The sequence below is a fragment of the Staurois parvus genome, unplaced genomic scaffold (genome assembly GCF_062004578.1).
Source record: "Staurois parvus isolate SC_StPar_1 unplaced genomic scaffold, SC_StPar_1.0 ptg000118l, whole genome shotgun sequence".
NCBI classification, from domain to species: Eukaryota; Metazoa; Chordata; class Amphibia; order Anura; family Ranidae; genus Staurois; species Staurois parvus.
Window position 1 is genome coordinate 7,801,908 of NW_028317914.1, and position 23,654 is coordinate 7,825,561.

At 43.3% G+C, this 23,654-nt stretch overlaps 1 protein-coding gene across 1 annotated transcript in view; it reads right to left on the minus strand.

The window, feature by feature from the left end:
- Positions 1–22,476, minus strand: part of E2F6 (E2F transcription factor 6) — a 40,987-nt gene extending 18,511 nt beyond the window's left edge. The window contains exons 1-3 of the mRNA XM_089672060.1: positions 22,349–22,476; positions 19,918–19,963; positions 5,348–5,564 (exon numbers count right to left, since the gene is read on the minus strand). Of these exons, the coding sequence (XP_089528186.1) occupies positions 5,348–5,564; positions 19,918–19,963; positions 22,349–22,423 (338 nt within the window). The 5' untranslated portion in view covers positions 22,424–22,476. The remainder of the gene's footprint in view (positions 1–5,347; positions 5,565–19,917; positions 19,964–22,348) is intronic.
- Positions 22,477–23,654: the final 1,178 nt, after the last annotated feature.

Sequence of the window (23,654 nt, forward strand, 5' to 3'; positions counted from 1 at the left end):
GAGAGCAGAGCATCTTTGGAGGGTTAAAGGGGACATTTTGGGCGATATTTTGAGACAAAGTTGGTGATGTAGCTGGGGCTGAATTGTGAATGGCGTTGAATGCTGCTGTTAGTATTTTTCATTTCATTCACTGGGTGACTGGAATCCAGCAGAGGGATTGGAAGAGAGGAGTGACAGTGTTTGGCAGGTTGAAGGAGTCTGACACCAGCTGTCATGATGGACTGAAGGAAGCCTCTGTAAAAGTAGGCCAATGATGAGTGAATTGCAGTAATCAAGGCAAGAGAACAAGGGAGTGAATTGTAGGATGGTAGTGTCATTGCTTAAGAAAGGGTACATTTTGAAAACAAAGGTGAAGGTAGCAAGATTTGGAAAATTATTGGATGTAGGTTTAAAACTACCACTCTAGTGTGAGGGGAGGAAATGATGTCTTTTATATCTGCCTAGAGCAGCCTTTGTTTACCACAGTGTCATGGAGCCATAGAGTCCCTCCTGAGGTTGCTAGGGTGTCCTTAATCAGACAGCAGTTTTATCATACTTGTTCAACAAGTGCTCTCATGGAACTACAAAACGCCTCCCCCGTTATGGAAAAAAGAGAGAGGTGTTATGAAGTTCTAACACAGCATTATGTATTACTAACACCCTCCCTGTCCTAGGGCGACAACACTGCTCAGTAGGGCTGTCACCCCTAGAAGAGGAAGTGACTTAATGGCAGGATTTCCAGATTAAAGGAAAGGAAAACGTGTAAAAATGATAACTACTGCAGTGAGCACATATAAGGATGGGTAAGCTACAATACTATCAATTTCTCTTCTTGGTTTTTTATGCACTTTAATGATGTGCTAATCTACTGCACCATTACCAAGACCTGTGTTTTAACCAGCACAATACCAGTTTCTCCATTAAAAAAAAAAAAATGGCAACAATGAGATTACGTTGTGGTGCTGGAACATGTTACCCTTTGCACCCTAAATAAAGATGTAACATGTTCCTTAGGTAAACATCGCCTTTAAAGCTTTTTAGCAATTCATTTATATTTTAGTAGTATACCGTATTTTTCGCTCCATAAGACGCACTTTTTTCCCCCCAAAAAAAGGGGAAATGTCAGTGCGTCTTATGGAGCGAATATAAAGCGGCCGGACCGGTATTTTTGCGGCCACCATGTCAGAATACCGGGCCGGCCGCTCAGCTGTTGTCTCCTGCATGGCTTTACCTGTTCCTCGCTCCAGCGCTGCACAGTCTTCCCATGCTGGCTTCTGTGACAGCCGGGTGCCCACTGCGCATGTGCTGCGCTTTGTGAATGATCCGGTGTCTTCTTGGACACGACAGGTCCCAGAAGGCGCCGGGCCATTCACAAAGCGCAGCGCTTCTCGCGCATGCGCAGTGGGCATCCGGCTGTCACAGAAGCCGACCCGGGAAGAAGAGGGAAGGACAACTCCGCGGAAGTGGGAGCGGGTACCTGTCAAATTCAGGTACCCGCTCCCCCTCCCTCCCCAAAGGTCAGCAGTCTCTGGTCATTCCCTGCACTGTCTGCAGTCTCTGGTCATCCCCTGCACTGTGCCCGCAGTCTCCGGTCATCCCCTGCACTGTGTCCGCAGTCTCCGACCATCTCCTGCACTGTGTCCGCAGTCTCCGGTCATCCCCTGCACTGTGTCCGCAGTCTCCGGTCATCCCCTGCACTGTGTCCGCAGTCTCCGGTCATCCCCTGCACTGTGTCCGCAGTCTCCGGTCATCTCCTGCACTGTGTCCGCAGTCTCCGGTCATCTCCTGTACTGTGTCCACAGTCTCTGGTCATCTCCTGCACTGTGTCCGCAGTCTCTGGTCATCCCCTGTACTGGGTCCGCAGTCTCTTGTTATCCCCTGCACTGTGTCCGCAGTCTCTGGTCATCTCCTGCACTGTGTCCGCAGTCTCTGGTCATCCCCTGTACTGTGTCCGCAGTCTCTGGTCATCTCCTGCACTGTGTCCGGAGTCTCTGGTCATCCCCTGCACTGTGTCCGCAGTCTCTGGTCATCTCCTGCACTGTGTCCGCAGTCTCTGGTCATCCCCTATACTGTGTCCGCAGTCTCTGGTCATCCCCTGTACTGTGTCCGCAGTCTCTGGTCATCCCCTGTACTGTGTCCGCAGTCTCTGGTCATCTCCTGTACTGTGTCCGCAGTCTCTGGTCATCTCCTGTACTATGTCCGCAGTCTCTGGTCATCCCCTGTACTGTGTCCGCAGTCTCTGGTCATCTCCTGCACTGTGTCCGCAGTCTCTGGTCATCCCCTGTACTGTGTCCGCAGTCTCTGGTCATCCCCTGTACTGTGTCCGCAGTCTCTGGTCATCCCCTGTACTGTGTCCGCAGTCTCTGGTCATCCCCTGTACTGTGTCCGCAGTCTCTGGTCATCTCCTGTACTGTGTCCGCAGTCTCTGGTCATCTCCTGTACTATGTCCGCAGTCTCTGGTCATCCCCTGTACTGTGTCCGCAGTCTCTGGTCATCTCCTGTACTATGTCCGCAGTCTCTGGTCATCTCCTGTACTATGTCCGCAGTCTCTGGTCATCCCCTGTACCGTGTCTGCAGTACATTGGTTCAGAATATTTTTTTTCTTGTTTTTCGTCTCTAAAACCTAGGTGCGTCTTATGGCCAGGTGCGTCTTATGGAGCGAAAAATACGGTAATTATTTTCTTTTTCTCTCAGATAGAAAAATGTGTTTTGCTATTTTTGAGCCTGTCTTCTGATTTATAAAAGACAAGTAACATCTTTCATAATATCCCATAAAATAAATGCCCATGCCCTCCTCCAGCCCTATATCCTCCCTAGTATTAGATGACTTGTGTTTGGAGAACCAACAGTAAATGAGGTGTCTTTCTGGGTACAAACCCCCGCATGCCCTACTAACAGCTGGACAGAGATCCTGGCAAGTGTAGTTCTTCAGCAGCTGGAAGGACACACTGCCCACCTCTGTATGTGACATTACAAACATTTTAGCTACACTGCGGTATCCAGGATTCATGCTACAGTCAACACTGTAGAAATTCACTGTTATAATATGCATTCCTCTATTCCCTGTAGATACCCATCAGCCTTTTATGGCTTTTAGAACCATTATCATTACAAAGGCATCTCCCTGAACACTGCTCCACTTCAATAGATTGCATTATCACTGCTAATCAATCCCATTAAAAGGCTTTTAACTAGAAGACAATGCTTTTGTTATGTAGGATGATGCTATTTCTTGGTTATGTACTGGAGTATGATTGCAAGAACAGCATGTGTAGATTTTGTACACAAAAAGCAAAAACAGCAATCATTTAAAATGTGCAATCCACTAAACTTTTATTTCAATGAAGGCGGTGGCCATTGGGCTGACTTCAACAGCAGCAAGATGAACCTTATATCATTTTTAGCTATGTTCTCAAGGCCAGTTAACACCATGCCCGCACAGGAACAAGCTGTATGTTCCTGTGTAATTCACACCACATGCAAAACACATTCCTTTTGGGATCTGCAGTGGGTGTCAAAAGAAAGTTAAAGACATCCCAAACACAGGTTGAAAACAGTGTGTTTGCCTGCACCTGCCCGCATAGTACTTTTGTACCATGCCATCCGGTTGCAGTGTTTTAAAAAGTAGTGCATGCACTACCTTTGGTGCGGTGAGCTTTCAGCCCATTCAAAATGAATTGTCTTAAATCGCACCTCACAGGAACACGATTCATGTTCATGCATGGTGTGAACCGGCCCTCAGACTCACATCGTCACCTCATTCCTTAAGCTACTAAAATTTAAATTTTCTTTCCTCCCATTTGCAGTACGCATTGTGGAGAGCTTGAATTTTCAACTTTGGTCATAACTTCCATCCAATGAGAGTGCCTCGGTAACCAATTAAAAACTTTCTTTGCACAAGGGGCTATTGGGTGGGCAGGATTTGTCTCACGAGAGGCGGAGCCTATGCCCAAAAATTTATAGAGATACTAAAGGCTTACATTTTTTTTTTCTAAAAATAACAGACAGGTTATACTTACCTGCTGTGCGCAATGGTTTTGCACAGAACAGCCCAGATCCTCCTCTTCTCAGGTCCCCCGCAGGGTCTCCAGGCCCCTTCTTCCTTTTGGGTGCCCCCACAGCAAACAGCTTTCTATGGGGACACCTGCTGCTCCGTGTCCATTCACACATGGAGCCACAGCTCGGCCTGGACCTTCTCTCTTCTCATTGGCTCACTGGCTGTGATTGACAGCAGAGGAAGCCAATGGCTCCCGCTGCTGTCTCGGCCAATGAGGAGAGAGAGTCCAGGGATAGACGAGACTCCAGTGCAGATCATTGGATCGAGAGGAGGCTTAGGTGAGTATTACGATGGTTGCTGCACAGAGGTGTTTTTTTACCTTCATGCATAGAATGCACGAAGGTAAAAAACCTTTAGCCTTTACAAACACTTTAAATCTCTAACAGAAAATGAGACTAAAGTAAAACAAGCATGTTAAGATTTTTTTTTTGTGTGGTGAAAATCCTAAATACATGCCACAGAAGGGTGAACAGGCCTAACACTTTTATAATGAAAAACCCATGTTATAGGGAAAAGCTTTCCTACACAGTTTTAGTATTACCACCTAAAGACACTGAAGGAAGGCAGGTGTTCTGGGGTAGCAAGGACAACTACAGTTAGTGGAACTGAAAAGACTCTTCGAAACCAGCATACAGGGGACTTTCAGTCTCATTTTTGTGTGTGCAGTTGAGACAATACAGCCCCATGTCACCCCAGGAAGATTAGGGAATGTTCAAGTATAGATGCACCGTGTATTGTAAAATAGTACATGATGGTGGCCACCCGAGTATTGGCAGAAAGATGACCAAATTGGTCAAGCCCTGCACACTATTTTGGTAGACATAGTAGAAGTTCAGTGGGGCTCCAGGCTGCATTGGTGGGCAGAGCTCACAAATGGAGGCATGTAATTATTGTCAGCTATATTTTACCAGTGCTAAATTCAGGTTTTTTTTTTGTTTTTTTGTTTTTTATTTTAAAAAGGGTTTGTGCTCAAGTCAACCTGAACTTAAAATTTATTGGATTTCCGCGGGTTGGGTACTCCAGGTCTTGAAGAAGGTGGCTTCCTCTTGCCACAACAGTAATATTTAAAAGAAGTTGTATTCCATTCAATACCACCTGACTGTAGCTGATTTCGCCGTATATTCAGAGAACGCCATGAGGAAGCTAAAAAATATATACACAAGCACAGCAGGGTCAGCGCACATATCTTGGGGAGGTGCATTACAGATGTTCATTTTCACAAGCTTCCAGGTAATTGGACCTATCAAAGTTCACCCAAAACTATTCAAGCTATTCATGTTCAGAGGACAAGTGAACAATTTAAGTACTTACACCCACTGGACCAAGTTCTTGGACCTCTTCTGAATAAGATGGATACCATCCAATACATTGGTGATATCATATACTCTTCTTTTCCTCACCCCCAACAGTTTAGCAGCTTCATTTAGATCCACAACACCCTCTGGGGCAGATTTAATAATGTCCATAAATTTGCGAGTTAAGTGAAACAGCGATACATCAAACCGAGGCCGCGGCAATTTCAAAGATTCTGTAAAACAGAAGAAAGCAGGAAACATAAGGCAGGATGTTAGTAACAGACTATGACTAGCAGGGCTAGGAGGTATAGAGGAGATTGATACAACACAGCCAAGATACTATCCAGAAACTAGAGGATGAACGCTAAGTTTCACTCAGTAAGCAACACTTGCAAGCTGTGGTTATATTTTAATCCTACATGTTATCTGCCATAATTATTCTTTTCAGCCACATGACTGTACTTTGCAGCTATCCTTATTTGTCAAAACTTAAAACTGCTTACTGAAATAGCAAATAATTCTTGTAAAAGTGCAGCATGCTGTTACCTGCCAGCAACCATTGTTCTCTGGAAGCACTGGTCTCTCTGCAAAAGTCTAACACTCCCCTTACTGAGTCAGATCCAAGGATCTGAATGCTAGTGTTCTAGCTCTGACTCAGCAGGGGGCATGTTGAACCTTTGCAGAGAAACCACTGCTTCCTCACAGGGAGCAAGCACCCTTTTCCACAGCATGCTGGCAGCGGAAAGGCTGTTTCACTCAGTATGTGGCTACTTTCTAAAAGGAAAAAAAAAAATGAACTGCAAGGCTGGATTCACACCTATGTGTTTTATTGAAATATAGGAGCTGGTTTGTACAGACCTTGTTTTTGTTTTAATGTAAGAAGACCTATTTCATACAGCAGCCAGATCAAAAATCAATAGAATGCACATGCCCTACCAAGTACTGGCCCACATGTAAAAACATATGGTGTGTATAGTCAACATCCTAAAAGCTTTAAAATGACCGTACATTATGACATTCATGTCTCTATAGAATATAATGTGTATCAAAAGCCAAAATTAGGATTTTTTGTATACCCGTGAAAACCATTCTTGGAGTTCATTACAAGACACAAGGGGCTCAAATCAGAGTTGAATACCACATGAGTATTAGAGATAAAATAACTCATGAGGCCCCCGGCATTCTATAGACAGGACTTCAGTCCTCACCACTCCTACAACCCTTTTTCCCCCTACCCCCCTTTCCCTCCCCCCCCCCCTTTTATTTTTCTCTTCTTTCTTCCTCTCGCTCTTCCTCCCTGTTTCTATCTTCTATTTTCCATTTTGAAAATTTGCTCTAGAGGCCCTAACCTGCATGGTTGGTACCCAGGACAATGCACCAGAGGGGCAGTAGGGGGTTTGAACAATGTCTACTACCTGGTATTTGACCTTTGGTCGCACTTATAATTTTAAGTAACCACCTGTCGCGTCGAGTGAGCTACAATGAAAAAGTTTAGTTTGACATGGTTGTTACCGATGTTTGCATCTTATGTGTTACAAGGTTTGTTCCTGTTCCACCATGTTAGGTGGAATGTTCACCAGGATGCTGTAACATGTATTATGCCAAAGAGTGAAATAAAAATTTATAATTAAAAAATAAATAAAAATAACTTGTGTGGTATTTATATCAAAAGCAGTCAATTCACAAAAAAAACAAAACAAAAAACACACGAACGTTAAATACTGCATGCGCTACATTTTTATACTGGTAAAAACACTCGGAGTAGTGGAGAGACCAAGAGACAATGCCACCAACTAGTAGTGGCAATTGTCCACAGCAAGCTCTTAGAAAGCTTGGTGAGGCTAAACACTGGAAGGCATCCTTAAAGGATAAGTTCACCTTTGGGAACATATTCCACCCGTTTTTAGGGTGGGACATGTAGCATGTTCCTGATCCTGAAGCCACCGCCTGCTGCCCCACTTCCCTGTGGCACAAGTACAAGGAGAAGTTCTCCGTACTAGCTGTCACTTTTCAAAAACAGCACGGCCGTGCGGGGCTCCACCCACATGGTGTCAGTCATTCACAGTCCTCTGTGAATGAATAGACTACAAGCCCCGACAGCCTTAGTGGCTGTAGGCTTGTAGTCCTCAATGAACAACCATGGCACTGTGGTAGTTCATTGAGTCTTCCTGTCAGAAGTAAAGGCTTGCCTGTACGGGATGTATGAGCAAGCAGATACACTGAGTGTGCAGGAGACCTGCATGGAATTAGTGATCTGCTGATCGATGGTGCAATGCTTTACAGGCTCCTAACACAAAAAAATAAATAAATAAATGCACATTTTATTACCTGCAAAAATTGTGCATTTATGATTTTTTTTTGTGGAAAGGTGAACTTATCCTTTAATATCTTCGGACGCCAGCAAGGTCCTTAGCTGAAGTGAAGCAATTATCAGATGGACTCCAACCTGAATTTTTGCACCGGCAAGAATCCGTTGAGACCCTTGACATCAGAGGTGGGATCTAACCGTTTTGAGTTTGGAACCATAAGGAAGTTTGAGTAGAAGCAATACATTTGCTGCCCTGCTGAAGTCCATGTGAGAACACACTGGGGTTTATTTACTAAAGCTGGTTCACTCAGAATCTTGTGCACCTGTGCATGGTAGCCAGCTTTTAACCTCAGCTTGTTCAATTAGCAATAAAACCTGTAAGATGATTGGTTTCTATGCAGAAGTGCATGAGGTTATGAGTGAACCAGCTTTAGTAAATGAACCCCACTGAATTAGCAGCCTTTTCAATGCTACAAAGAAAACTGCTCTTTTTTGAAGGTTCCAAAAAGGACATTAGAGCACATAAAGTGTGGCGTGTACAAGCATCGGAATTCTGGCATGTAATCTTTCACACAACACTGCAGACCCATTCTCGCCCCAAAGAGCAGCTGCTTGATTTGCGTCTTACAGAGGTGTTCAGCAGAACAGCATTTTAGACACATGATACATTTGTGCTCAAAAGTTTACATACCCTTGGAGAATTGTATCCAGTATGTACCATTTTTAAACAAAACATCTTGCCATCAATTTTCACATGATTCCCCATGCCTTTAGAGCTCACACACCCTTAAAACATCAGTGAGTCACCACCATGCTTCACAGTGGGAATGCTAGTCTTGTTACTAGAGGCCTTGTTGACCCCGCGTCAAACATAGCACTTATGGTTGTGACCATACTGGTTTATTTTGATCCCATCACTCCAGATTACAGTGTGCCAGATGCTACGAGGCATGTCAAGGTGTTTTCAGGCTTAATGTAGCCAGGCTTTTTTTGTGGCATTGGTGCAGTGAAAGCTACTTTCTGAAAAATTGGCCATGCAGATCATTTTTGTTCAAGTATTGTCGTATCGTTCTCCTTGAAGCAACCACACAGTCTTACTTCAGAGCAGCCTGTATTTCTCCTGATGTTACCTGTGGGTTTTTCTTTGTATCCCGAGCAATCTTCTGGCAGTTGTGGTTGCAATCTTTCTTGCATCCTTTGCTTGGTATTAAAAGATCCCGAAACTTTTCACTTCTTAATAAGTGATTGAACAGTACTGACTGGCATATTCAAGGTTTTAGATATCTTTTTATATCCTTTTCCATCTTGATAAAGTTCCACTGCATTGTCACACAGGTCTTTTGACAGTTCTTTTCTGCTCCCCATGGCTCAGTATCTAGCCTTCTCAGTGCATCCACGTGAGAGCTAACAAACTCCCCGACTATCATGGATGTTGAATTTGTATCACCCGATGCCCAGGACATGTAGTTCCGGGTGTCGGGCAGCTAGCTTTATTCAACCTTTAGCACTGCTGCCCGATTGCTTCCACACAGCCCACAGTGCCGGCCTCCGCCCCCGTAAGAACCCCCCCAACCAAGTGTCCTGGGCTCCAATTGCCCATCTGCTGGTCCGGGACTGGCTCAGTGTGCGTCGGCATCTAGAGAGGAGAGAAGAGGGCAAACACGTCCGCTCCCCTCCCCTTCTTGTCCTGACCCGGAAGTGATGTTTGACGTCACTAACAGGTCCCCAATCACAGATTCCTGGCCATTGAGGCTGGGAAAGAGTGTAATGAGATGCGATGTACACTGCATTACATTCAGGGGAGCACAGGGGAGATATGCAGGGTCTTTTAGACCATGGATGTCTCATTAAAGAGAACCTGTCCCCAAAAAATCATCAGATAGGGGACTTTTTCCATATGAGGTACCAGACATTCCTAATTTTTGGTTAAAATTGATTTTTTTTTTTAAGCAGGACAAGTAGATTGTCATGAGGGACAAGTAGAGTGGGACACCGATTTAGTCCCTGAACAAGTAGTTTTTCTCATAAATTTCCACACGTCTCATTTACACACAGATACTAATTGCAATTTAAAAAGATGTTGAAAATTATAGTTGTTTTTTTTTTTTTTAAAAAACAGCGTTTTATTAAACATACAACACAGCATGACCAATGCGTTGTAAACAAAGTATACAGACCAACAAAACAGCCACTACCTCCCGCAGGAAGAGTATGCCTACAAACAATATGAGCTTAAGAATCACCCACAGTAATTGTGAAACAACACTGTATATAACAATGCAAAGTTGTCTATGGTTTGAAAATTCTTAAAAGAAAAAAACCCAAAAAGAACACCTATATCCAGTGGTCCAAAAGGAAAGCCTCCAGGGTTCATTGAAAACAGGATAACAGAAATTACTTAGACAGTTTCCCTGTACAGAAGAAATACATGCCACTATCCTGTGAGTAACATTAAAAGTAAGAATTGAGTCCTCTACACACAGAACAACTCCAGCATCCAGTTAATTCTTAGAAGAGCTATTTACGTATCCAGCCCAGGTGTCAAATAGCTCTGTCCACGAGCCCCAAATTTGGTCAAATTTGTGAGGACATCCCCTGGCCTCATAGGACAGCTTATAGATTGGTAGTGCTTGGTTAATCAGGTTTTTCCATAGATTAACAAAAATGACTTCTGAGTGAACCCATTGTAATACCACAGTTTTCCTGGCATAAAATAACAGATAGTTAAGAAATGGTTTTGGATAGAAGATTAGGTCTATATCTTCCAGCACCCCTAATATACACCACTTCGGATTACAAATATTCAGTAGATCAAAATGTGTGGCAAGAAACTGGGTAATGTGTGACCAAAAGGGCCGAGTATTTTCACAGCTCCAAAGCATGTGAAGAAAATCTCACCTAGAATTATGACATTTATGATATACAGGGGTGTATAATAAATTCCGTAAAAGATACGCAATTGAATGAATCTGTCCCTTGCAGAAATAGTAATAGTGAAATAGTTATTTCAGGTACTTCTATAGTGCCGTCAATTTATGCAGCGCTTTACATATATATTGTACATTCACATCAGTCCCTAACCCTCAAGGGGCGTACAATTTAACGTCTCTAACTTACATTCATACATACATGCACATACTAGGGCCAATTTAGACAGGATCCAATTAACTTACCAACATGTCTTTGGAGAGTGGGAGGAATCTGGAGTACCCAGGAGGAAACCCCCGCAGGCACAGGGAGAACATGCCAACTGCAGGCAGGTGGTGCAGTGGTTGGGATTTGAACCAACAACCCTAGTACCACCAGGCAGAAGTGCTAACCATTTAGCCACTGTGCTACTGTGCTAATTATCATCCCAGAGGTCTGGGATATCCTGTATCCAAGGAGTTTGTAGGACATGTAAAGGAGTACTCTGTATTTAAATACCATAATAGGAAGAGATAAGCTTAGAGTGTTTAGAACTTAACCTCTTCACGCCTAAGGGTAAAACAAATCTAAATGCCTAAACACAATTTTGCAACATTGACATGTGTTAGTAAAACTGTACATATCATCACAACTACTTTGTACATCCAGGTGAACTATACCTTGTTTTTTTTCAGAACGAATTGGGCTTTCATTTGGTGGTAAATGGTAATGGTTATTTCCTGATTTTATCAAAGGAAAACTGGCCCAAAATAGTAAAAATTAAAAAAAATGTTATTTAGCGGTGTGTTTCTTGTTACTACCATAACCTACCACCAAAGAACAACCCAAAATAAATTCTCCAGCTCTTGATGATTACAGCGATACCATACTGTATATGTGTATGTTATTTGTTGTCTGTACCTGGAGTACAGCCCAGAAACAATAGTGCACATTTTGTTTTGGTTTTTCTTTACCTAAAACACACTGACTCCAAATTTGTTTTCTTTTTTTAATCCTGACATTTGACCCTGACCTAAACACTTACCCTGGCACTGTGCTAGATCAAATCTTGATCTAGGTATTTTTTATTTTATTCTTTTTTTACAAACTTTTTTTTCCCCCCCCTCTATGCCAGGAGTTAGAGAGATTCCATTCACAGACGAAACAAAAAAAAAACAAAAAAAACAAGGGGGCCAGGCTGCACAGTGATTGATCACTGTGATAGCCAATCAGAGGCTATCACAACGATTGGGACCCGGGACTCCCAATTCTGGGTCACATGATCCAGAATCGGGAGTCCCGGGTCCCATTCGTTAGAGCGGGACCTGGTGCTCTCAGTGACAAGTGCCGAGCGCTCACAGGAGAAAGACAGATACGCCACTAGGCGGCCCCACGGAAAAAAGCCCACTTCTGTGAGGCCACATATTTGTGTTACGTCAGTGTCAAGCGGTTAAGAATGCTTTTTCCAGTAGTGAGTTGTTAAACTGAACTTCCCAGAGTCCTAACGGAGTTGTGGCTGCGTGTCATAATTGAAGGTACCTAAAAAAAATTAAAAAATAAAAAGGTATCCGGAACCCGCCCCATTTTCAATGCCCCGGTTGCGGTAAGAAGGTTCTCACCCAAGATTTGACGGTACATTGCCCCGTCCATCGCCCCTTTGATGTGATGCAGCTGTCTCCTTAGCAGAAAAACATCCCCAAAGCAGAATGTTTCCACCACCATGTTTGACAGTTGGGATTGTATTCTTGACGTCATAGGCAGCATTCCTCCTCCTCCAAACACGGCAAGTTGAGTTGATGCCAAAGAGCTCGATTTTGGTCTCATCTGACCACAACACTTTCAACCAGTCCTCCTCTGCATCATTCAGATTCAGTGGCAAACTTCAGACGGGCATGGACATGTGCTTTCTTGAGCAGAGGGACCTTGCTGGCACTTCAGGATTTCAATCTTTGTCGGCGTAGTGTGTTACCAATTGTTCTCTTGGTGATTATGGTCCCAGATGCCTGGAGATCATTGACAAGATCCTCGTGTGTAGTTCTGGGAGGATTCCTCACTGTTCTCATGATCATTGACACTCCACGAGGTGAGATCTTGCATGGTGCAACAGACCTAGGGAGACTGACAGTTGTTTTGTGTTTCTTCCATTTGTGAATGATTGCACCACCAACTGTTGTCACCTTCTCACCAAGCTGCTTGGCGATAGTTTGGTAGCCCAGTCCAGCCTTGTGTAGGTCTACAATCTTGTTCCTGACATCCTTGGACAGCTCTTTGGTCTTAGTCATGGTGGAGAGTTTGGAATCTGATTGTCTGATTGCTCCTGTGGACGGGTGTCTTTTATACAGGTAACAAAATGAGATTAGCAGCACTCCCTTTAAGAGGCTGCTTCTAATCTCAGCTTGTTACCTGTATGCAAGACACCTGGTAGCCGGAAATCCTGCTGAATGATAAGGGATCAAATACTTATTTCCCTCATGAACATGTAAATCAGTGCATAATTTTTTAGACATGCATTTCTTTTGAATTTTGTGTTGCTATTCTGTCTCTCAGTGTTACAATACACCTACCATTCGATTTTTAGACTGATCATTCAAAATCAGCAGGGATCAAATACTTATTTCCTTCACTGTATATACATTTTAAGTAAAACAATACAGAGAAGCATATTATTATGAATATACGTGGCTAGGGGTAGGTGTACTACGATCCCTAAATATCCAAAATAGGTAGTAACTTGTATAGGGCAATCTGGTGGCAAAGCAAGCACAGTGTCCGAGTCCACTGAAAACACACTGGACTTGGACCAGTTGACCCAGAAGCCAGAGAAGGTGCCAAAATCTTGTACAAGCTTTAAACACAACATTGATCGTACTTTGGGGTCATAAAAGATAAAGTACCATATCGCCTGCATAAAGGGAAACATTCTTCTAAAAATCCAACCCACGTGCCTCGTCCTTCAATAGAGTTCCTAATAAGCTGTGCCAAAGGTTCTATAGCAAATGAAAATAATGGGGACAAGGGGCAGCCTTGCCTTGTACCTCGATGTATAGCAAAGGGTTTAGAAATTTTACCATTGATACAGAGGCGAGCCACTGAATGGTCATATAAAACATGAACCCAAGTGAGAAAAGCATCTCCAAAACCAAATCTTTGAATTACATATAGCAAATAAGGCCATTCAATGGAATCAAAGGCTGTATGAGTGTAAAAAGCCATTATCACTTTAGGTAATTCACGGGTGTTTGGGGCCTGAAGATTAGTAAATAACCTATGGAAAATAATGTGTAGAATGGCCATGAATGAAGCCCGTTTGATTTTCTCTAATTAAAGAGGTTATCACTGAATTTAGTCATAGTGCTATTATTTTGGAAAGATGTTTCAGATCCGTATTTATCAGCAATATTGGTCTATAGGAGACACAATTTAAAGGATCCTGGTTAGGCTTGGGGAGTAGAACTATCAGGGCTTCTTGGAGACACAAGGGAAGCATTTCTGCCTCAAAGATTGATTTGTAAAGAAAGTAACCTAGGGAATAGAGTCTTGGTGCGCTAAATACCATTCTATTCTAAACCCGTCAGACCCCGGGGTTTTATGTTTAGCAAAGGCTTTTATAGCCATCTCAATCTCTTCTATAATAATTGATACATCAAGGGTCAATTTTTGAGTCAGAGAAAGTTTCCAGAAGGGGATAGAATCTATGTATTCATAAAGCTCAGGCAGGGTATAATGTGCTTGGGATGTATAGAGGTCCGAGTAAAACTGGACAAAGGAATCCATAATTTGTTCCTGTGAGGAACAGAGGACGGCAGCACCATCATAGATACTACTTGGTATAAAAGCCTCTTTTCTGTTTTATAAACCAAAGCCAATTCGTACACCCTTTGGGCAGCTTTCCACAACTGACAGTTCACAGGAGTGAACTACTTTTTGTTTGCGGTTAGCTTTCTTAAGAGTTATAACACCAACCATATATGCAACTCTCATTACTGCCTTGAAAGCATCCCAACAAACCAGGTCAGAAACCCCCTGTGCATTTTCTGTCCAATAATGGGAGATAGGATCAGAACAAATATAAGGAATAATATAAGGAACTGTAGGTTCCATGAGCCAATAGGGACTCATGCGCCAAACCTCAGTTATCATGGATGTGGATAATTAGAGCACAAGTTCTAAAAGGGAGTGACCAGAAATCACTCTAGGTAGGTATGTCACAGTGGTGACTTTATTAAGTAGGGTAGGAGCCAGGGAAAACATATCTAATCTGGATAGGGATTTGTGAGATTCGGAATAGCAGAAATATTCTCTATGCTCAGAGTGTTTCCACCTTCATATCTCCACCAGGGTAGTGTAGAGCCTTGTAATCTATCCATAGTGGGATCCATAACAATGTTAAAATCCTCCCCCTAAAATAATGGACCCTTGAGTCATAGGAAGAATTACCGCCATACAGGTATGTAGGCATTGTGCTGCAAAGGGTGGGGGGAGGTGAATATTCACAATTGTATAGAATACTTCCATAAAGCTTATTCCACCACTACAAAGCAACCATGTGGGTTGGGCTTGACTTCCACTATATGTACCTGGGGTGGGATTTGGTAATTAAAATAGAAACTCCCCTAGAAAATGTAGAGTAAGTAGCATGGAAAGCATGTGTGATCTGAGATCGTTTCAGTGCCATAACTCGTGATCCAACCAAATAAGTTTCTTGTAAAAGAAGGACATGAGCTTTTGTGCATTTAAAATAATCCATGCCCAAGGACCTCTTAATTTTGGAGTTCAGACTGTGCAAATTCCACGTAAGCAATTTAGGACTCATATTAACCACTTGCACTCAAGAGGATCCCCCCCCACCAGGCCATTTTTTGCAATACGGCACTGCGCTACTTTAACTGACAATTGTACGGTCACGCAACGCTGCAAATGAAATAGAGCTTTCTTTCCGTGGTATTTGATTACCTGTGCGGTTTTTATTTTTTTGCGCTATAAAACTAAAAAAGAAGACCTACAATTTTTGAGAAAAACAAAACAAAACAAAAAAAATAAATAATATTTTTGACTTTTTGCTATAAGACATAGCCAATAAATTTTTTTTTTTTTTTTAAATCTAATTTAATAATAAATTTAGGCCAAAATGTTTTCTGCTACATGTCTTTGCTAATAAAAAAAATTCCAATATGTGTAAATTAATTGGTTTACGCGAAAGTTATAGTGTCAACAAGTGGCAGTAAATATACTGAAATTTTTTTTTTTTTATATACTAGTAATGGCAGCGATCAGCGACTCATAGCAGGACTGCAGTGGACATTCAGACACTGGGTGGGAACTAACTGCCAATGACACTAATACAGTGATCAGTGCTAATAAAAAGCACTGACACTGTACTAATGACACTGGACAGGAAGGGGTTAACATCTGGGGCGATTAAAGGGTTAACGGTGAGCTGTGTGTGTTTTACTAGGAAAACATGCTGCTGTGTATTTCCCTGCTGTGCAGAGAAATACACAGCAGCATGTTATTGCTGGCAGGAGAAAGACCTGTGTTTACATAGTGGCACACAAAAGGAAAGACCCTGAATGCCGCCCATATCCATGGGTAAGAGTGCGCAAACTGGACCAATAGGTTAGGTGAAATAAAACAAACCATAACCAAACATCCCAATTCCCCCTTCAGGCTTGTTGCCCCAAACTATAACAAGCTTTATCCCTATAACATCAAAACCATTAGGGGACATGAACAGACAGGTCCTGAAAGCAAAGGGGGTAGTGCTCCACTTAAACTAATGATGGTTAAAAAGAAAAAAAAAAAAAAAACCCAAAAAATACAAATGGAGAAGGCCTCCGAGGGTGACCTACAGAACTGCACTTTTCCATCATTGACAGCTCTCACTTTAGGCAGGTACAACATGCTATAGCCGAGTTGTTTATCTCTAAGATGTCCTTTAACTGCTGTAAAAGCTGCCCTTTGTTTTTGAGTATTAGCTGAAAAATCCGGACAGATGGAAACTTCGTTGCCATTAAACTTGATTTCAGGAAGAGTGCAAGCAACACGCAAAATATTCTCTTTATCTTTGAAATAGAGCAATTTCGCCAATAAGGGCCTTGGCGGAGCTCCTGAGGTGAACACATAGGTACTCTACGTGCGCGCTCAATAGCAAGCAGAGGACAAAGTGGTATTACAAACTAAAGATTTCAACCAATTTTCCAGACATTGCAATAACAAACAAAACAGAGGATGCACTGGCTTAGTGCATTATCCTTTAAATATAGCTTTATTGTGTAGAAAGGTAAGTATTATACTCACAGAGTAGGCCACAAATACAAGCTCATCGCATGGAAACAGCACAGTCCAATCTACAGTGCATCATAGAGTAACAGGACGATGGAATCTCAATGGGCTGTTTCGAGGACTTAGCCTCTTCCTCAGAGCTAATTAAGTATACTACTTACCTTTCTACACAAAGCCATATTTTAAAGATAATGCACTAGGCCAGTGCGCCCTCTGTTTTGTTTGTTATTGCAGTATCTCTAGACTTCCCCAGTCTCGTGAGGGCAGCAAGGCGAGAGCATCCTATGAAAACCAGGATATGATTGCAGTCTGGCCCACTTTCCAAGCTCAGAAGCACTGCGTTTTTCAGGTTCTTTGCAATTTTCCAGAAATAATTCAGGTTCTTTACCCTCTGCTCCCTCTGGGAAACCTATGAATCAAAGATTATTGCACCTAAGGCGATCTTCTAGGTCTCCAAGTTTCGCAGAGTGGTCATTCAGGGCAGCTTGCTGGGACCGAGAGTCAGCAGTAAGAGGGTGCAAAGTATCCTCAATGTCACTGATCCGTTGTTCCACATTGGAGATCTGGGAACAGATCTTCTGCATGTCATGCTTCACTATAGAAGGTCCAGCTGGACGGTTTGTATTTGTGTAGTTAGGACAGTCTCACATGTCTGGATAGCGTCTATAATATGTTTTAAAGTGAGTTCTGGTTCCTCCTCTGCTTGAGCTCTGGTCGCAGATGAAGATAACAAGGGAGAGGAACCACCATCCTGATCATCCCCATTCCAATCACCAGCCTCCTTCCAGGGCTCTGTCTTAGCAGCAGTCCGAAGGAGAGCAAGAAGAGCCAGGGATGCAGGTGAGTCAACAAAATGCTCCGACAGTAGCGGGTAGCTTAGATTTAGTGGGGGAACAGTGCGGATTCGGGGCAGAGGACTGTGACTCACCCAGTGTTGGCTTCTTTAGCTTGTCATGAGGTGGAAGTGGTCCCTTTGTGGAGGAGACTGCGCCATTTTTAGAGCCTTCAGGGGCATTTTTGAGCGGGCACTCGCTCGTGGTTTTGAGCACTGCTTGCCCGATTTTTAGCATGGCTGCCGGAACCAAAGGAGAGTAACTACCCTGGCTGAGGAGAGAGGAAAGTCCACAGAATGGCTGCAGGATTGTTGACAATAGGCATCAGTGCTGAAGGAGCTCTGAAGCCGCACTGTTTACATCTCCGCCGTTGGCCACGGCCCCAGAAATTTACCTTTAATTGCCATTTTAAACTGTGTGTGTCACTTTGTGTGTCTGTACCAAGGCCAAACATCCCAAGGCCACTTGGGTGATTAAAAAAAGCCAAACAAGTATGTGATCATAAATGGCTTCATATGATTGCTATCCTCAAATAAAATACAGTTTTCGGCATGACCATATTTTCCATATAAATGCCAAACGTTCACGATTTCTGCCAAGGTATGAAAACTTTTGAGCAAAACAAAAACTCCAGCAGTCAACCCCAGCACCACAATTTTTGCAGGAAAATAGTCTGGTCAGGTGATCCACCACCGTGCTGCAAAGGAAGAAGGAACACTTCCCATGTGTGCAGAGATGCCCAGGGAATTCAGCAAAAAGCCCAATTTTCACCCATCACAGCAGGAATGACTCAAAGTGGGTCTTCAGGGACATGAGACTCCAAAGGGGATCACTGCCCAAGAACTGTAAAGCACCCTGTCAGCATCATTGACCGCAGGATACGGTGTGGACCGTCAACCTTGTGGGTCGTCCCCGATCTTCTACAGTAGGATTCGAGTATTGTCCATCTAGGCCCAGGGCTGTAGGCGATTGATCCAGGCAAAGCCCTTCCTTTCCCCCTTCAGAGAAATATGGAAAAGGCAGAGAAAAACCACAGGCAAATGCCCAGAGAAGGAAAGTCATTAGAGAGGCATCCATCACCTCAGGGCACTAGCACAAAACTGAGGTTGTACTGTGCTGGAGGAGTCTGTATGTCTGGACAGGGAAGCCTGTTTTTTTGGCCAGAGTCCATTCACCAAAAGGTGGCACCATAACCCAATTGTTATGATATGATGAAAGCCTGTGCCCTGTAAGAATTAAGACACTTTTTTGCATAGGAGTGGTGAATGGTTAATACCTTTGTTAAAATAAGTTTTGCCACTGGTGTCTCATTCAAGAGATTTTTCCTTTTCTTCCTGTCATGTAGACACAAAAAGGAGAGAAAATATCTGGCGACAACTAAAAATTCTAGATTTCTCATGCCCCAGAGACAATAGTCACTAAAACAAAGAGAGAGGACTAATTGAGGACACAGACAGCAAAAAAAATGTTTTTAACTCTTCTCCATCTCATCCAAAACTAAATAAAACAAAAAAGATTTGGCATCAGATATACTATATCACTATAATCATAATATATGGAGCAGTAGAAGATAAAAAAAAAGCAGTTGTTTGAACAAGCTAGATCAAGAACTGAAAGTGAAGGGGTGTGGAAATTTTTTAAAAAACTACTTGTCCAAGGGACTAAATCTACTTGTCTCTCATGTCATGTCCCAATCTACTTGTCTCCCATGACAATCTATGTGTCCAGAAATTTTTTTTTTAACCAAAACCATATTTAAATCAGAGGGGATATTAGGAATGTTTTAGAAAACAGAAGGGGTTTTATAGCGACTTAAACGTGTAATATTTTTAACATCTCCTCCTCCCCTCCCTGCCTGTCTCCAGAACTGCACTTGGCGACTAGCAGGGAGCAGAGACCTTGCAGTGTAATGAGCACTTATTGGGTGTTTGTCAGGAAAGGGGTGTATCGGGCTTATCCTTTATCCACTTCGCTGCCAGAGCCATTTTTTGCACAAGAGTAAAAAAAATTATTTTAGGCCTGAAGATTACACACACTCTGTGGCAGCAATTGGCGCCACCTGACAGGTGAGCCCTGCTGCTTGCCTGGGCGTCGGGAAATAGGAATTCAACAGCCCTGAAGTGTGACTAGCCCATCATAGAAATACATCTTGTTCTAAGGCCATTTCTGATGGAATACACAGTCATCCAGTAGGGCAACTTGCAGCACTAAGTCACACTTCTTGATCCAAAGAAAGAATCAGAGAGCTTCACTCACTTTTCATGGACATCTTGATTTCATCACTGGAATTGTTTGTCCTGGTCTAGATAAAAGGATGCCAAAAAGAGAATATATTAGTACAGGTTCAGAACTGAAAATCAACAGTATGACTGGTCATATAAAACTGCATTTATAAGGTGTCAGCAATCTCCGTAAAGGAGAAATAACAGCACTACATATGGGGATATCATTTACATTCATGCCACTCAACACAGGTAATATCTGTAAAAAGCTACTCAGACATCGGGAAGGTACTTACCTGGTCACCTTCCTTGTAGGATGCCGCTTAGGAACCTCTGCTGTATCCTGCAGCCACCACACTCTCTGGATTCCTCAGACACTCATAATGACTAAGTCGATGACGAAACGCGTCAAGATGGAGTGACGTCAAGACGTTTTCCCAGAAACCGGAAGTTACCTGGCGGCCATTTTGGATGAGGGAGAGATCGAGCAGGTGTACCTGGACGTTTTCCCTGGATGACCGTGAGATTCCTGTACTTCCTGTACTCCCTCTAATGCAATTTTAAAAGCTTTGGCAATGTGAGCAGTTTTAAATAAAGTCCATGTTGTTAATTTTATTGGCGGTATCACACTATGTCCTGTATGTTTTTTTGGAGACACTGTGAGCAGAGTGTCTGAGGAATCCAGAGAGTGTGGTGGCTGCAGGATACAGCAGAGGTTCCTAAGCGGTTCAGCCTGTGGAGTTTCTGGATTACTATAAAGCCTATTATATTGGGAAAGTTGGTAAGGGTATCCTTACTGCATTTAGAAGTGTACACTTTTTTGAATTTGAGTTTTTTTTTCATGTGGCACTAAAAGAGTGTTATATACACTGGTGTGTTTTTCACTGATCACGTTTGGTTCACGTTTTTTCACCATTTCTCACCTATATTCACTGTAGGAAGTATATCTAAAAGTTTTTTTTACATATATAATTTTACAAAAGATAATGCACTATATGAGTTCTCTTTTCTTTGAGGTGGACTGTTTATGAATATCGTTGGAAGAATTGATTGGATATTTTAGTGAACTTGGAAAAGAATTGTAGTGGACTGCATATTGGTAGTGGATTTATATAATTTTGGAAAAATTTGGGGATTAAGGTGATTGTAGTATTATTTTTTGGAGTATTTGTTAATAACACTGTCACTTATATAATTTGGTACACTTTCAGGGGAAGGTGTTGATTGTGTTAGAGGGTAATTATAGTATTAAGGAGGTGGTTGATTTATGACCCCAATTCCCCCCCCCAGCATTGGCGTCAGTGGACACACCAATTCTCCCCCCCACCCCAGCATTGGTGTCAGTGGACACACCAATTCTCCCCCCCACCCCAGCATTGGCGTCAGTGGACACACCAATTCTCCCCCCCATCCCAGCATTGGCGTCAGTGGACATACCAATTTCCCCCCCCCCTCCCCCCCAGCATTGGCGTCAGTGGACACACCAATTCCCCCCCAGCATTGGCGTCAGTGGACACACCAATTCCCCCCCAGCATTGGCGTCAGTGGACACACCAATTCCCCCCCAGCATTGGCGTCAGTGGACACACCAATTCCCCCCCAGCATTGGCGTCAGTGGACACACCAATTCCCCCCCAGCATTGGCGTCAGTGGACACACCAATTCCCCCCCAGCATTGGCGTCAGTGGACACACCAATTCCCCCCCAGCATTGGCGTCAGTGGACACACCAATTCCCCCCCAGCATTGGCGTCACTGCTGTTAAACCAACACATAACTTTACACGCTTTACTGTCCACTCATCGGGCTCCTCCTCCTGGGGAAGGTTTATCCTTCATTAGCATAGTTCAGTCAGCTCTTCTGTCTTTCTGACCAAAGCCACAACAATGTCCCCCTCAGCCTGAAGCCTCTTAAGATGCCCATTGTTCTGTGCTGTGTTATCAGGAGGCCGGCTGCTATGAGAGGACAGAAGAGACAAACTGCTAATTACATCCAAAGAAGATGGCATCAGCGACATGGGACCAGCAGGCTGGAACTAAATCTCCTTCTAGTGCTGGGCAGAGATGACTCCTCCTGCAGTATTGGATGCAGTTCAATGCTAGGGGCAGGAAAACCATCCCACTGCATAAGGTGCACCACAGAGCGCACAGGCCCCACCCTGGCCACCACTGCTCTAGGCATAGCCTACCTATAATCCTGCTGGGCCAATCATAACCTATCATCACTCTCACATGCCCCTCTACACCCGGAAGTACAGAATGTTTTCTACTGGCAGGTGAAGGAAGGGGATACAGTGAACTTGCTGCTTTGGGAGAGTTGAGGATTGGGCAAGGCTGTGAATGAGCCCACAGTTCCACTTATTACCACGGCAGGCCCCCTGTACACCACTTCAACCTCCCCCGTGCATGAGGGATCCTACTCTCCCATACCAGCCGCCTCCCCTCCGCACACTGTGTCCTCACTCACCTCCGTGTCGGGGTACAGCGTACAGTCCCTCGATAACAGGTCCATACACTCCGGGGACAGAGGCGAGGCCATCATCCCCTCACCGCTACTACGAGCAATGCAGCGGGAAACAGCGCCACATCCCTTCACAGTCACATGATACAACGTATTCATAACACAGCCAATAGGAAACCAGGATTCCCGCCGATGCCCTTCGCCCTTGTGTTTGGTTCGGCGATATCCAGCCGCTGATTGGTTAGAACACACGTGTCTACAAACACTAGAGGGCAAGCAGTTGCTCATATCACTGTCCCCGAGGTAGGAGCCATATTTGTGGTGACTGATTTGACAGTTCATGCAATGTGTCTGCTAGACTACAGCATATCCGCAACTTTCTGCACTCAGTGTACAGACTTCATGCACATGGGCTTCAAGCCTTTCGTTGCCAGAGTGTTTTGGGATTTTTTTTTCTTTACACTTTTAAAAATAATTTTAGACCTGAACATACATACACCCTACAAATATTCTATATTTTCTGAAATCAGAGACCACTGAGAGTAAAACGGTAGTAGTTCCAATTTTATATGTCACTTGATGTTAGCGCAAAAGTATAGGAAACCACTAATTTCAGTAAAAAATACACTAAAATACATTACACTTCAAACACACTACAGTAAATTTTAGAGCACACAAAATGTAGATATTACACAATTGTTTTTTAAATCTAAAAGGTGAGGTTGTACCAAATAAATAGATACCTACAATGTCAGGCCTTACAATTGCATGAACCCGGGAAAAAGGCGACAAACTTCGGAATTCTATATTTTCTATAGGCAAAGCTTATAGAAATCAGATTGGAGTTGACCATGAACAATGGGCCTAGAATGATTCACTCCAATGTGCGAGGCAATATGTAACATGTGTTGCACAATTGGCTTGTTTGTGCATACGTGCCCCCCGATGTATGCATTTACATTCGTATGTATTGGGATGGAGAGGCTCAAACATTTTTGAGGATTAGGTGCTTGGGTGGAATTCTAACTTTTTTTTACACTTTTTATTTTTTACTAAACTTTTTTTTTCCTCACATAGGGGACATAAAGTAACCTATTTGATTAATTTTTTGGTGATGCATCAGGGGTATAAAAGACCCATGATTTCTCTCACATGTCCTCCAATGAAGCTGATGGAACACAGATTGCATTCTACTAGCTTCTTCCCTAGCCGTACTGACTGGAGAAAGTGACACTGGGACCCAGAAATGATGCTTTACATGTCACTTCCGGGTCAGCAACAGGAAGGGGAGGCCAGCAAATGGACATGTTCT